The sequence below is a fragment of the Podarcis pityusensis genome (assembly GCF_964106645.2).
Source record: "Podarcis pityusensis genome assembly, chromosome: 6".
Taxonomy (NCBI): Eukaryota; Metazoa; Chordata; class Lepidosauria; order Squamata; family Lacertidae; genus Podarcis; species Podarcis pityusensis.
In genome coordinates, this window is record NC_138030.1 from 15314052 (window position 1) to 15330003 (window position 15952).

Sequence of the window (15952 nt, forward strand, 5' to 3'; positions counted from 1 at the left end):
GGTCAAGTGGGAGAACACCTGAGAAAGAGAAGTACCCGATACAAATGCAAACAAACCCATCATCGAAGGCAATACAATTATTGGTAACAGTCAGCTCACCTGAAGAGTATACCAGTTCAGCATTCCTTCCAGTCCTTCCCTTTAAATAGGGTGATCCACTGCCCCTTACCCTAGTCTTTTTCAGTTGACAGGCAACATTATGTGGCTACTGCCTAGGCCCAGTTTTGTTGACCTTCAGATTTTTACAAATTCTTGTATTTCTGAAAACCCTGGAATTCCTCCAGGCATGATGATACCTCATTACCTAGCAGCCCATTCTAGCCTACACTCATGTTGGCACTAAACACTAGAGTTTGCTATTAGAATTATAGTCCTCAGACATCTTAAATCAGGGGTCTCCAAGCTTTCCTTGCCATGGGCCGGTGTCTCCAGCGACGACTGCACAGAGGGTGGGGGAGTGCGCACCCGTATGTGTGCACAAACGCTATTTCCGGTGCACATACGGGTTGGAGGAGGCCCATGCGCATGCACACAAGCTATTTCCGGTGCTGCTCCGACCCGGAAGGGGGTTCCTGTGGGCTGCATAAATGAGTCCCTCAGGCCTTATCTGGCCCCCGGACCGTGGGTTGGTGACCCCTGTATTAAATTTTCCATCTTTGCATGTGTCTGTGCGCACACATATGCATATATACTCATATTTGTGGATTAAAACCCACTTTGTTAGATGTATGCCATCTCCTATTTGCATTTATGTGTGAATGCATATGTGTTTATATGTATATGTATACATGCACCCACCAATGGATATGTCATGCATTTAATGAGATGAGGTTTTAGTCCACAAAGCTTATACCAGAAAGCTTATACAGATATCTGTATATGGAGAGGAACCAAAGTTCAACTGTATCAGTATATGCTTTTCTTGCAGAAGGTTTCAAGATCAACCCCTGGCAACTCCAGTTAAAAGCAGCTAGAAAGTGAGGTAAAAGACTTCTGTCTTAGAGGCACTGCTGGTCCAAACAGACAATACTGGGCAATGGCCTAAGTTACTATAAGGCAGTTTCCTATCTTCCTAGAAGTACCCATATAATTGCTATTAGAACATCTGCCTCTCTGGGCTGGCACAGGAAGAAACATAGGTAATCAGTATTTGTGAAGTAGTTTATCAGGAAAAAACACTTCCCCTCCCTCCACCATGAATACACAATGCAAAGATGGTATTACAGGAATCTGCACAGGCACCACCAGGGTGCAGCAATTTAAAAACATTTTATATTTTATATTAACTGAGGTGGCAGCCTTGTTTTCCTCCAGTGATTTAATCATGGATTTGGAGTCGGAGGTTTGAAGAAACCTATCTTCCGAAAATATCGCACAAGTAATGGCACAGAGACTAAGGTGATGCTGATGCGGACTGGAGCAAACAGTTTGTGGATAGCGTAGGCCAAAACAAAAGTACTCGTCCCAGCGGCCAACTTGGATCGCACAAGAGCGTCATCAAATCCCAACTTGAAGAGGATGGCAGTCATGTCCACTCCACTAAAAGGGGGTGAAAACAAACCACAACTTAGCTTAGTAACATTACAAAAACAAGCATGGATTTTCCAAAGTGTTTTTTTGCTACTGCAATATTTCATGATGGGCATCAGTTCAGATCTAGTATGGGCAGACTTCAGTTGTGTCGTATCAACTCCAAGGTCCATCAAGTGGAGGCACTACAAAGTGGTGGCTTAGGAGCTGGACCCAATTTGTATTCAAAGTACAATTTTATACCTGAGTTGCTTCTCTTCACATACAAGTTGGCCAGTACAACTATTACAAAGACCTGATCAAAGTCATACTTTACAGGTGAGGAACATGTAAAGGGGCTGATCAACAAATCTACCTCTTAAGGAGGCTTAGATGGCTTTAAAAATGACAAATATATGGAGATTCTCTGCATGGGGGAGGGGAATCAATGGGTATGCATAATATCCAAAAAGCAGTGGGTTATAGCTAATGAAGGTCTTACTTAGAGTAGACCCACTGAAAATGAGCATAACTAACTTAGGTTCATTAATTTAAGTTGTTCCACTCTGGGTGAAAGTTAGCTGGACACAGCCTTGAGTGTCTCTTGAATGTTGAATGCTGGGGACAAACTACAAGAAATGGGCATCTTAATTCCATGCTAAAAAACATCTACAGGGATCTTGCTGGCTGTTGTTGGAAACCAAATGCTGGACTGGATGGATCTCTCTTTGATCCAGCAAATCAATTTTTATATCCAACAGCCATAAATATTTATCCCATGTTATATGTGACATTGTATTAAGTCCTTGCCACACCAAACCCAATTACAAATAGTATGGAAAACATACCTTGACACAGCTAGATAGAACATTCCTAGAGACATCAAAGAAATCCCAACATGGAATACAACTCCCACAGCTCCATATTCCTTAAAAACTTTCTTCAGCTGCTGGGATTTGTTAGGTTTCTTTCCATTCTCCTGGCTAGGATCTGCATGGTCGTTTCCTGCAGTTTCACTAGTCTCCTATGTATAGTGGGGGGAATGGGTGCTCATTAAAATATGTTTCTAGAGTGATTGAGCATTTCACTAAAAATAAAAGTGCAAAGTTTAGTTCATAGAGTGCTCTGTTCAAATGCTACAATATAGTCTGTGTGCACCATAGTTTTCCTATTTCTTACCTGCATCGTTCATATGTATTATATTGTATTTTTATGCTGTGAACCGCCCTGGGATCTGCGGATGAAGGGCAGTATACAAATTTTAAAAATTACAATGGTGATGCTCATCACGCCTATTCAGTGCTTGGAATGAACTACTTCAGTTGAACAAAATTAATTGCACTACACCTGAAAGTAGTTCCCATAATTACCAGGTGAATTAATCTGGGAGGTAGAACATGGAATGATTTCTAGTTCATCTTCACAGCCCCCCAAAGGAGGCCCAGACTCTTTCTTTTAAACTGAGAAAAAGAAAGGGAAAGAAAGCTAAGTCACTTGGACAAAGTTAGAAAGCAAAGTGTGGAGACAATGTTCTAAGGCTTATCAGGCAGATATGGAGCTGTTGTTGCTTCTAAGGATGCTTAGTCAATTAATATGGCTAAGCAATTAGAAGAAAGGAAAAAGAGGCTTTTCGTGTATCTTCCTTGCTGAAAATATCTGCTCTCTTCCAAAAGGAGTATCTTGTAGGAAGAACTACAACAACAAAGAAAATGTTGCATTGTGCCTTTAATAGCTGTGTGGCTGCCACAAATTACAAATACAGTGGTACCTCAGGTTAAGTACTTAATTCGTTCCAGAGGTCCATACTTACCGTATTTTTCGCCCTATAGGACACACTTTTCCCCCTCCAAAAATGAAGGGGAAATCTGTGTGCGTCCTATGGGGCGAATGCAGGCTTTCGCTGAAGCGTGGAGAGTGAGAGGGATCGGTGCGCACCGACCCCTCTCACTCTCCAGGCTTCAGGAAGCTATCAGCAAGCCTGGGGAGCCTGCGGGAGTTCCCGCAGGGCTCCCTAGGCTGCGGATAGCAGCCTGCTTGCCCGGAGCGCGGGGTGCGCTGAAGCAGAGCGCCCCGCGCTTCGGGCAGATATCCGCAGCTGGGGGGGGGGATAAAAATTTTTTCCTTTATTCCCCCCCCAAAAAAACTAGGTGCGTCCTATGGGCCGGTGCGTCCTATAGGGCAAAAAATACGGTAATCTGAAACTGTTCTTAACCTGAAGCACCAGTTTAGCTAATGGGGCCTCCTGCTGCCGCCTCGCCACCAGAGCACGATTTCTGTTCTCATCCTGAAACAAAGTTCTTAACCTGAAGCACTATTTCTGGGTTAGCGGAGTCTGTAACCTGAAGCGTATGTAACCTGAAGCATATGTAACCACTGTAAGGTAAACCTAGTATGGAAATACATTTATGAGGAAAACTTCACCTGTTGACATTCTGTCTGTCAGACACTTTACTACTTATGTGTGCTCCCTGGCTTCCATTTGGACCCTATATTTCAGCTTGTAACATTCTGAACACTCTTTTTGTTTTGCCAAGGATAAACTTTTTATGAACTTGAACTAAATTATTTTGTAAAAGGACAAACGAACTAGTACCTTTTTGGACGGGATAAAGTTGAACTACCGTATTTTTCGCTCTATAAGACGCACCAGACTACAAGATGCACCTAGTTTTCGGAGGAGAAAAACAAGAAAAAAATATTCTGAATCTCAGAAGCAGTGAAAGCAGCAATCCCTCTTGCTGTTCTGGCTTCTGGGATAGCTGAGGAGCCTGCATTTGCTCCATAAGACACACACACATTTCCCCTTACTTTTTAGGAGGGAAAAAGTGAGTCTTATAGAGCAAAAAATACGGTAGTTTCTTTTTTCCAATGGAACTTTTCAAGCAATGTTTATACTACATCTGATTTCAAACAATGTGTATAATAAGATGCTATAAGTTACTGATAGCTTGCTGCTTCAGAACAACCACTCTCTTATCCCAGTGAAGGGTACCTACTGCAGAGTACTACACATATTTGTTGATGCTCAAAAGATACTATAATGCTCTTTGAAAAATAGTCATAACTAGGTACCACACTGTATTTTGATGTGAACATGCAATGAGTAAAAGGCTGTGAAAGATGGTCAGTTGTCCAAGGAGGATACACTGTGAATGTGTAGCTGTAAAGTCTTCTTAATGCTGCAAAACTGATGGTCATTCCCATACTACAACTGGGAACATGAAGCTGAGAGATGGTGACATGCTTCTAATGAGAGAAAGAAATGATTGTGGATAAAGTACATAGAGAATTGGCCCAGACTCACTGTGTGTTCTTCAACAATTCACCCTCTTTCAGTTCTAATAACCGGTCTATGAAATGCATGACCTTTTTACAGGGGTGTTGTAAAACACCCACAAGAATATGGCAGCAGACCACCATTTGGAAGAAAAGAGCACATTCTTCACATACATTTCTGAACTATCCAACCCAGCAAGATGAACCAATGGCCTGACATTTTTGCCTATGCTCCAAGGCCACAGAATGTGTGCTTTGCAAAAAGAAGGTCCAAATCTTCAATTAAAAGGATCTTAAGTAGCAACACTGGGAAAGACCTCTGTCCAAACTTTGGAAGGCCTCTGTACATGAACAGAGAGTTTAAAGACCCTTGTTCTATGTACCTGACTCTGTGTAAGGCAACTCGATCACAAACTGAAAACCACAGTATTTCTAAGTCATCAACTTCCTACTTTTACAAGTGAGAAGCACATGGGTCATATTTCAGAGAGACTCCAGTGGCACAATGCGTCAGTCAGTACATCTGGCTGTTAATCAGAAGGGTGGTTTGAGCCCCCGCCCGCCTGCCTGCCCGCGGGACAGCTATGGGCAGGATTCCTGCATTTGCAGGGGCTGGACTTGATGACCACTGGGGTCCCTTCCAACGCTGCAATTCGATGATTCTAAGCTACAGAATCTGAATCTATCTCGATTATTGCATAGTAACTTTCAGTTCAAGTTTCAGCTGGCTCTGCTGACATGTGGCAATCCTAGGAGTACTGTACTGCTGCAGGCAAGCAGAAAGCTATTTAGAGACTTGAAATAATTCATCCCGGTATAAAGACCAGCATTTTCAGCTCCCGTGATGTTGTGCAATATGCACGTTTGCAACAAAATACTGAAAACTCAGGAAAGGGACCACTGGGGAATTGCTGGCAATTGCTTGCTGACAATATGATTTGCTAGGCTGGTGAAACGACTGCAACTAATAAAAGCAGATCTGGGAGAACAAATTCCAGAGGGGAAGCTCTGTTAGTACTGCGTCCTATAGTACTGCAGTGAAAACAACAAAGGCTGTGGCACCTTAGAGGCTTAACATTTACCGTAAATCAGTTACAAATCTGTGAGCCTTAAAATGGCGCTACAGGTTCAGGATGTTTGTTTGTTTTGCTGGAAGAACAGGTTTAGAACTCCCAGATTCCAGGGGGAGGACATGAGCAAATTCCCAAGGCGGCCCTGCCTCTCCATTGCATAAGGAATTTGCGGGGCGGAGAAGTGGAGCCGAGAGAACAAATCCTGCCCCTTTTTTAATGGGAGAGAAGGTGGTGGAAATACGGGAAGAAACAATTCACTAGGAGCCAGGAAAAAAAGGAAATGTAGTAAACCTTGAGCGCCCAGAGTGGATCGCTCCCACACCCTCCCAAATGGTGCAGGGAAAGAGATTATTCTGAGTAGATAGAAGAGGGCTCTTTTTAAAAGGCTGACAAGGAGATTGTTTTTGCGACCCAGCTGGGACTCCAGGGACCACACCACCTCTGGGTTATGTACAGCATTCTAGGGGCTTCTGACAGTTCACCCTACAGGTCCACTGCACACTAAACAGAGGGTCCTGGATCACGGTGGCCTGGTCCTCATGTCCCAGGCTGTCAAATACATGAAGAGCAAAATAAAATCGAAACACTTCTGCCTTAAAACAGCAAGACATAAACGATCCCATACAAACTGAATTTTCCTGAAACGAACTGGTGACATGTGCCAGGAAGGCCTCTAGGCCAGAGTGCAGAGGCATAGTGTTGGCACGATGAAACTGAAGAGAGCTGATGGACCTCAAGTGGCAGAGAGTTCCACAGGGAGGGTGCCACAACTGAGAAGGCTCTCCATCATCACTATATGATTTTTTTTTTTTTAAAGATATTTATTAAGATTTTCAAGATATTACAAAACAAAAAGAAAAAAAGAAAAAAGTCCCTTCGCAGTTTTGGGGGGGCGCAAAAGGTGCCCGCCAAGTCCCCACGTTCACAGGCTTCACCCGCCTGTTATTTTTAAAGGGTCCCCGCTTCGCCGCAGCGGTCAGACCCGATCCCGCGGAGCTGGTCCCTCAGAGACTCAGAGGGAATCCGCCATTATTGATGGCGCCAACCGGGAAGTCTCGTCATCACTATATGATAGCACCCTAAGAAGGTTCCCCTCCGGCGATCTCAATGGTCAGGCTGGAACATACTGGAGAGGCACTTTTTGAAGTATTTGGGCCGTGATATATTTTGGGATAGATGAGGGGTGGGAAAATCTTTTTTTTCCAGACAGAGGCCACATTTCAAACTGGTCCAAATGTCAGTGGTTGGTGAGACTAGAGGCAAAAGTGGTACAGTAACCAGCTTCTACACACACACCTATGTCTTCCACCCAGGCAATCAAGAAGCATTATCAGAATTCAAGGACACTTTCCAGCCAGGAAAAAAAAACCCTCTGGAAAGGTATGAAATAGGGCTGATGGAGTGTCTGGTTGAGGAGGGGATGCAGCCTGGGGAGCCAAGGGCCAGATAGAGGGTTGCATTTGACCCCACCGCAGCCCAGCCTTGAGGTTCCCTCTACTAGATTGACCAATGGCCTGACTCATAGATTCATAGAGTTGGGTCACCTGGTCCAACCCCTTGCAATGCAGGTGTCAGGAGTGCGTGCAGGAGCCAGGCCTTGTGACCAACAGGACTTTGCAGGACTGGGGCCTTCCTAAGTTTGTTCTGAAGAGGCAAGGCGCAGCCTCACAGGTGTGGCCGATTGGTAACTCACAGCACCTGGTGGCAAGAGCTGGGAAGGGATATAAGGTCAGCATTTCCCTTCGGCTCTTTGCCACAGCAACATGTTTCCTGCCTTGCTGTGTTTGGCTTCTTGCTTCCTGATCCTTGAACCTCAGCTTCTTGACTCCCTGCTTCTTGATCCTCGGACCCTTGACTTTGTGACTCCCGGCTCTCTGACCCTCTGACTTCCTGGCTTCTGGACCCCTCTTCCTGCTCCCAACCCGCCATCTTGCCCCTGGTCCTGATGTCCCCTGCCGGGATTTCAATTGCCCATGAACCGGACCGTGACAGCAGGAATATGCAGCTGTTCCTTACGGGGATCAAACCTGCAACCTTGGCGTTATCGGCAACACGCTCTAGCTGAATTTAAGGCAGCTTCCTATCTTCTGAGGCACTTGGTGAATGTCTTTGGTGAGCTTCTGGGCTATGTTCAGCTTGGTGGATCACTTGCAAGGCGACAACAGCTTTGCGTGGGCAGGCCATGTTCCCTCCTCCCTTTCACTTCTGAGCACCCAAGCTTCTTATGCATTTGGTGAGCAACAAAACCCTAGCCAAGAGAACTGGAGAAAGGCTAACTTGTTTTGATTTGGAATAATAATTGGAAAAAAAAAATACAAAAGGAAACAGCACACACAAACAAAGGAGACTGGGATAGTTTGCAGACGCTTAAAACAGTCACGAGGAGAGGCATGAAGTGAGAGAAAATGCTTTTCCATTTGACAATGAGACTGGCTGTGGCTGCGCCTGACTGGGACACAATTTGGCTTTTGCTCAACAGGGAGCGAAGCTTGAAGAAAATCAATACAATGTTGTGCATTTTGTTTTGGGGCCTTTGTTCTGTGTGTGCTCGTTGGCTGCTGTTTGGATAACCGGCAGGCAGGCCAGAGGGAGGAGGAAACCAGAAGAAAGAGCTCTTACTTCACCCTCTCCTCATATTATCTTCCCAAAACATGCCTCGCCTTTTTGGTAGGCATTTTGCAACTCCCCGGGCGTGTACAGATTACATTTCTCTTGCTGTTGAGGTCACCTTTGAATGAAGGATAACAGACAACACTAGCTCAATGGCTACTCGTCATGATAGCTGTGCTCCATCTCCATTGTTGGAGGCAGTAGAACCATAGAATTATAGAGTTGGAAGGGACCCAAGGGTCATCTAGTCCAACCCCCTGCCATGCAGGAATCTCAGCTAAAGCATCCATGACAGATGGCCACCCAATCTCTGCTTAAAAACCTCCAAGGAAGGAGAGTCCACAACCTTCTGAGGGAGCCCATTCCACTATCGGACAGCTATTACTGTTGGAAAGTTCTTCGTGATGTTTAGTTGGAATCTCCCTTCTTGCAACTTGAAGCCATGGGTTAAACCACAGAGCCTAGGGTTTGCCGATCAGAAGGTCGGCAGTTCGAATCCCCGCGACGGGGTGAGCTCCCGTTCCTCGGTCCCAGCTCCTGCCAACCTAGCAGTTCGAAAGCATGTCAAAGTGCAAGTAGATAAATAGGTACTGCTCCAGCAGGAAGGTAAACGGCGTTTCCGTGTGCTGCTCTGGTTCTCCAGAAGCGGCTTAGTCATGCTGGCCACATGACTCGGAAGCTGTACGCCGGCTCCCTCAGCCAGTAAAGCGAGATGAGCGCCGCAACCCCAGAGTCGGTCACGACTGGACCTAATGGTCAGGGGTCCCTTTACCTTTACTTTACCAGTCATTAAGTAGGAAAAGTCCCGTGGCCCTCAAGTCCTGTTTGTGGGCATCCCATAGGCGCTTGTGGTTGGCCTGGCCACTGTGAGAACAAGAACACAGGAAGTTGCCTTACACCAAGACAGACCATTGGTCCATAGTACTGTCTTCAGAACTATTCCCAGCCTTTGAGTTTGAACTTTTTTTGTATTGGATCAGACTGTTATTATTAATGTTTGATGTTTTATTATGTTTTTATGTGTCGGGAGCCACCCAGAGAGCCAGTGTGGTGTAGTGGTTAAGAGTGGTAGACTCGTAATCTGGTGAACTGGGTTTGCTTCCCCGCTCCTCCACATGCAGCTGCTGGGTGACCTTGGGCCAGTCACACTTCTTTGAAGTCTCTCAGCCCCACTCACCTCACAGAGTGTTTGTTGTGGGGAGGAAGGGAAAGGAGAATGTTAGCCGCTTTGAGACTCCTTAAAAAGGGAGTGAAAGGCGGGATATCAAATCCAAACTCTTCGCTCTCCCTTTCACCACCTCCAGTTCTTTGTTAGCCCTATGCCATTCTGTTCACCCCTGCCGTGTCCACCTAACCCAAAATGCAAACCCGCCATGCCCACATCTATTTTTCGTATATCGTTTTGGCACATTGAACTTGCTAGACGATACCTAGAAGATACGCCCTCCTGAAAGTGCCGTGATCTCTGCTGCCTACCCTGCAAGCTAATCTTAATAGGTCGATCAACTGAAGCTTTTGATTTAATTGGTAGAAGCCAGTTTTACATAGCGGAGATGAGGATGAAAAACGGGTTGATTTAATAGGATGGTATTTTGGTGTGTTGCCGTAACATGTAATGAAAAAAAGGTTAATATCAAGTTCACCCAAACAATGCTTGGCAACTTTTGTGTATTATATTGAAAAAATTGTAATATTCCTTTAAAAGAAAGAAAATTAATCAACGAACAGCAGAATCCCATATACATCCTCTCACAGATGAGTCCCATTCGGTTTAATGGGCTTACTTGGTATAGGGTAGCAGCCTAGACTGATCTTTCTTCGTTGGCACCTCTAAGTTTTATATTTTGTTTTGGGGCAAGGGGCTGGCTTAAAAATGTGATGTTGAGCAAAAGGGCTATCATGATACCCCCCAAAATTAAATGTGAATTTGAACGGGATAATTTTTCTTCCTCTGCAAAATTTCCCCCTGCCCCCCCCCCCAAATATCTGAAACTTTGCTAATCTCATGTTGCCCCCTAAAAACACTTCCATTGTAATATTAGAAAATGTTAAGAGAGGCAAAGGCCATACAATGGGTGCAAATGAAGTGTTTCAACCCAACCAAGAAAAGGGCATATGGATAAAAGCCTGGAAGCCTGTAGGTGGCCTAAAAAAATAGGGAGAGAAAGGAACTTTTGTCAAGGACCTGAAGTGATGGGAACTGGCAGCGATTCAGCTCCCCATCACTATGCAACTCTTCTTCCAACACTTCTGCTCAAAACGGCATCAAGTGCCTCCAGCTGAAAAAAGCAGGCCAGCAATTTGAGAGGGACAATGAGCCTTACAGCTCCTTTTGATTTCTGTCAATAATGAACACAAGGGGCGGTTCAGGGCTAGGGTCATCAGCTCTAGAAAAATACATATATCGTGCCAGGCAAGTTTCCAAGGATCGTTAAGAGCAGCTCTAGAAAAGGAAGTTCGATTGCAACATTTAAACTGAGCCGTTCCAGCACAAAACAAATATAAACAAATGCATCAGAAAATGAATTAAGAAATATCCTCAAAAAGGATGCTGCAGGGTTGGAAAAGGTTCTGAGAAGGGCAACCAAAATGAAAAAAAGGGGATGGAACGACTCCCCAATGAAGAAAGGGTTAGTTTAGAGCAGGGTTTCCCAAACTTGGGTCTCCCGCTGTTTTTGGACTACAACTCCCATCATCCCTAGCTGTCAGGAATGATGGGAACTGTAGTCTAGAAACAGCTGGAGGCCCAAGTTTGGGAAACCCTGGTTTAGAGAAAAGGTGACATGATAGAAGTTTATAAAATTATACATGGCACGGAGAAAATGGATAGATATCCCCCCCCCTTTCCCCAAAATGCTAGAACTGAACAAACATCCAATCAAGCGGAATTTTGGAAGATTCGTGCCACATAAAAGAAAACACTTAATTCATGCAGCTCATAGTAAAACTATGGAACTTGCTCCTAGAGGGGGCAGTGATGACCACCAACTTGGATGTTTTTAACAGAGGACTGAACATGGAGGAAAAGCTACTAGTCCTGTTAACGGTGTTCCTCCTCTAGTGTTGGAGGCAGTATGTTTCTGAATACCAGTTGCTGAGAATCACAGGTGTCCAAAGTGCTGTTGCATCCATGTCCAGCTTCCAGGCTTCCCACAGGTATCTGGTCAGCCCGTGAGAAAAGGATGCTCTGCTAGGTGAGATTATTTTTGAAAATAAGGCCACTGCCATCCAGAAATCATCAGCTGGCAGCTTCTCCTTGCCACTCAAATGCAAAACAGTGCTACCCAGATTCTGCCTAGTCGGCTTCATGCACATATAGTGGCATCAGGGAGAGAAAATGTTCACATACTGCCACACACGCACATGCGCTTCACACACAACTAATCTGAGAAATACATTTCATATGAAGTAAAAATAAGATCACTCTCTTTTGCACAACTGACCTAATGTCAACACGTGCGATAACTTACAGAAGACGTCTCTACAACTCTCAATCCCCGTGTTTAATTCAGTGCTGAATACTTTTTGCTAAACAAGACAGAGTTGGTGACTGATCACTCAGTGAACATATAGCTGAGTGTGGATTTGACCCCTGGCCTTCCAGCTCTCACTATGCCATGCTAAACATTTTGGAAGGTGTGATATGATTAACACTGCAAATCTAGAAAAAACCCAAGTCACATCAAAATCAGTGGCAGCTACAACACAGTCGAGACCATATAACACTGGTCCTGAAAGATCTTCATTGGCTGCCAGCACATTTCCGAGCACAATTCAAAGTGTTGGTGCTGATTTTAAATCCCTAAACGGCCTTGGCCGAGTATACCTGAAGGAGTGTCTCCACCCCCATCGCTCAGCCCAAACACTGAGGTCCAGCTCCGAGGGCCTTCTGGCAGTTCCTTCACTGCAAGAAGTGAGGTTACAGGGAACCAGGCAGAGGCCTTCTTGGTAGTGACACCTGCCCTGTGGAACACCCTCCCATCAGATGTCAAGGAAATAAACAACTATCTGACTTTTAGAAGACATCTGAACGCAGCCCTGTTTAGGGAAGTATTTAATTGTTTGATGTTTTATTGTGTTTTTAATATTATGTTGGGAGCTGCCCAGAGTGGCTAGGGAGGCCCAGCCAGATGGGTGGAGTATAAGTAATATATCATCATCATCATCATCATAGTGTCATATCCTACCATACATGCATAATGCTGGTGCTGAGGGATCTGCAATGGCTACCAATGAGCTACCAAGTCAAAGTACCAATAAAAGGTAATGATTCTTGGATGACTAAATAGGGTGAAGGGTGAGTGATGACCAGCCAGGCAATTGCCCCTCCTCCCTAGACGAACCACAACCCCCAAATTCCTTCCCCCCCCATTTTTAAAGTAAGTGTCTAACATTGCAAAACCTAAAATATGCGACAAAATATACAGACACTATTCCTCTAATTATTTGTGGGAAATTAGCTGGCTCCCCCTTTCAGCATTTTACTTTGGCCCTCTCTTAAGAAAAATCCTGCAGACGTCCATGTAATGATTCTGGATTAATGAAGCCAGTGCTCAATGACATAATTTTACATGGCACCTGGTCATTGTTTTTTAACTTTTAGCACCAATGGTTTCCAGATGCTGTACAGAAGCAGAGCAACAGAGTGAAAGGAAGCAGCTGAATGATACAACAGGACAGGCATATAGGCAACAGAGAGGCAAAGAGCACAGAAGCCCTAACTATTTAGGGCTGAGATATCTTCCCTTCCTCTCATACAACCGGAGAAGTCTCTTCTCTGCTCCCATGACTTTCGGAAGTTCAATTATTAGTAGTTGAATTCAGGCTTTGGGCCTCCCCACCCCACAATATCTACTTTGCCTCATCAATGGCATTTTGTCACCATGCAAAAAAAAAAAATTGTTTCACAAGCTCTTCAGCTGGATATTGTTTTCAGATATCACCACCATCAAATTTGTATTTTGATGCTGCCACCACCGCCTTGCTTGATCCATTTTTTAAAAAAGTGCATCATATGCTGTTTTTAACATGTTAGATGAAAGCCGCCTCAGGCTTTGCTCTGCAATGGGAAGGCAGGAGATATACAAGTAATAACATTAATACGCAAGTAATACAGATAATAAAAATAAGACAGACAAGTGCTGGTTCTGATGGATATGAAGAAATAACAGAGCTAGTACACCAGAGAGCAGTCACCAGGGTGAACTGTCAGCGCAAGTCAAAGTTTTGCTATTAAGCACCTGGCCTGCTGCAAGCCTCAGCCTCCCTCATGCCCTAAGGAATGTTGTGCAAGAGGCCTGTGCGATGCCTGGACTTCCTGATGTTGCTAGACTCCAACTCCCATCAGCCCCAGCCAGAAGGGGCAATGGCCGGGGACCATGGGAGTAGCAGTCTGAATGTCCACAGACCGCCCACCCACAGACTGGGTTAACAATATATGCAGTACTTCTATGTAGATTCTTAGTGCCTTTATGAATCAGAGGGCAGGCCTACATTTCCCAGCCACTAAATCCGGCAACAGTACTGCAAATATTAGTATCGTCATCATTATTAATTAAATGCATACAGGGCCGGATTTAGGTTTGATGAGGACCTAAGCTACTGAAGGTAATGGGGCCCTTTGTATGTCCAGCTGTCCTTTGTCAATAACAAATTGTCGCTGGTTTTTAGTGTTGAATATATGCTATATGGTAATTTATGAACCTAATAGGTATCTACAGCCATTTGCACATAACAAAATATGTATTTTGTCAAAGTAATTGTTGATAAGTCCATGCAGAATGTAGGCGCCCTATATATAGAAATGAGCAAACAAGTGATATTTTAGGGAGCAGGCTAGCAGGCCGGGCCCATTACTTACATCATAGGAGCCTACACAACACAAAACACTGTTGCTGTATGTCGGTTTTATTTGATCTTATATTTTGGAAACGTACATCCAGTTTTTTCCTTCAATTTTTTTGCAGTCCCCCCAAGAGTGGGGCCCTAAGCTATAGCTTGTTTAGCTTATATGTAAATCTGGCACTGAATGGATATATCGCCCTTCATCCAAAGTTCACAAGGCGGTTTTACAGCATAAAAAGACAAAATGAAATGGCAGAATACTTAAGGTCAAACAAAACCAATAACCCGCTCCCACAAGCACATTTAAAAGGCCGGAGGGCCTGGTTATAGAGGCGCCTAAATATATGTAGTGAAGGCTGCAGGTGAGAGCATTCACTGGGGACAGCATTCCACAAATGGGGAGCCACCGCAGAAAAGGCCCTGCAGAGAGAGAGCGAGAGATGTGCCTAGGCCTTAAACCAGGCCTCTGCTGGTCTTGGATCCTAGCAAAGGACACTCTGCTCGTGCTCAGTGGAACTCTTGGCCACGTTTGCGGGGGATCCTATTTAAATGCGGTTTCTCCCGCGTTTTAACCACCCACAGCGCGCGAGGTGGCTGCTGACTCACCCACCTTCCTGGACCCGAGGCCGCCGCTGCCTCTTCCGCTGCCCCCGACCGCATGCAGGGTGATCTCGGAGAGCAGCTGGCGGGGGCCGCCCGCCTCCCCTTCTGCCTGTGGCAGAGGATATGTCAGCAGCAGCAGCAGCGACGGGTCGCCCTCTCTTCCGCGGCGCAGATCAGCCCCGGCGGCCGGGATCCAGAAGCGCCCGGGGCTTGGCGGCTGCTGCTGCTTCAGCAGGAGCAGCAGCGCTTCCCGCAGGAGCCTCCTGTGCCTCCTGCGCGGCGCCCGCTTCTCGACTCCCGGGCTGGGCTGCACCTGGCCGATCGGGAGGCTGCTGGTTACCGCTTCCCCGGAGGCGGCGCTCCTGCTGCAGACCTGCAGCAGCCCGCCGGGGCAGAGCGCGTGCAGAGCGCACGGCCGGCCTAGCCGGAGCATGGCCGCGGAGGGGCTGCGCCGGCTTCCCACGGCTGGCAGCCCAAGCGGCCGACGGATCCCGGCGAAGGGAGGCGGCTGATCAGGGCCGGAGAGAGCGCGCAAAACAGCCACCCACCGCCTTGCCAGGCACCCTCCTCCTTAAAGGGACAGCGCCCCTCCTGTCCTGGGCAGGGCAAGGGAGCCTTGCTTACATAGAGCAGCTGTACAGCTCAGGCTTGTGCCTTCTTCCTCCAAAAAACTTTCGCCTCTCCGCAGGGAGCGCTTGCAAATCGCCGGGGGTCTCTGTCGGGGGACGCGGGGAACCAATGAATCTCTCCCCACTACCACCAATTGCGATGCGATGCCCTAATTCGCTGCACGATTTCCCCATGCATTTCCAACCGCTTCTTTCGGTTCTTAATAATACTGTACAGTATATCTGAAGGAGCGTCTCCACCCCCATCGTTCTACCCGGACACTGAGGTCGAGCACCGAGGGCCTTCTGGCGGTTCCCTCACTGCGAGAAGCCAAGTTACAGGGAACCAGGCAGAGGGCCTTCTCGGTAGTGGCGCCTTCCCTGTGGAACGCCCTCTCACCAGATGTCAAAGAGAACAAGAACTACCAG

General features: G+C 46.1%; 1 protein-coding gene across 1 annotated transcript; it reads right to left on the reverse strand.

Moving 5' to 3' along the window:
- Positions 1-1143: 1143 nt before the first annotated feature.
- On the reverse strand, positions 1144-15454 carry FAM210B (family with sequence similarity 210 member B). The gene is made up of 3 exons (XM_081011575.1): positions 14923-15454; positions 2358-2533; positions 1144-1539 (listed from the first exon to the last, which is right to left on the reverse strand). The coding sequence occupies exons 1-3, from the start codon at positions 15346-15348 to the stop codon at positions 1323-1325; spliced, it is 819 nt and encodes a 272-aa protein (XP_080867701.1). The 5' UTR covers positions 15349-15454; the 3' UTR covers positions 1144-1322.
- Positions 15455-15952: the final 498 nt, after the last annotated feature.

Bases quoted from the DNA above. Each gene is read 5' to 3' on its own strand.
- FAM210B (XM_081011575.1), bottom strand. From the start codon at position 15,348: ATGCTCCGGCTAGGCCGGCCGTGCGCTCTGCACGCGCTCTGCCCCGGC. The intron at 2,534-14,922 runs GTGGGTGAGTCA...CACTATACATAG, and splicing joins GCGGCCTCGGGTCCAGGAAG to GAGACTAGTGAAACTGCAGG. The intron at 1,540-2,357 runs GTATGTTTTCCA...ACCCCCTTTTAG, and splicing joins TTCTATCTAGCTGTGTCAAG to TGGAGTGGACATGACTGCCA.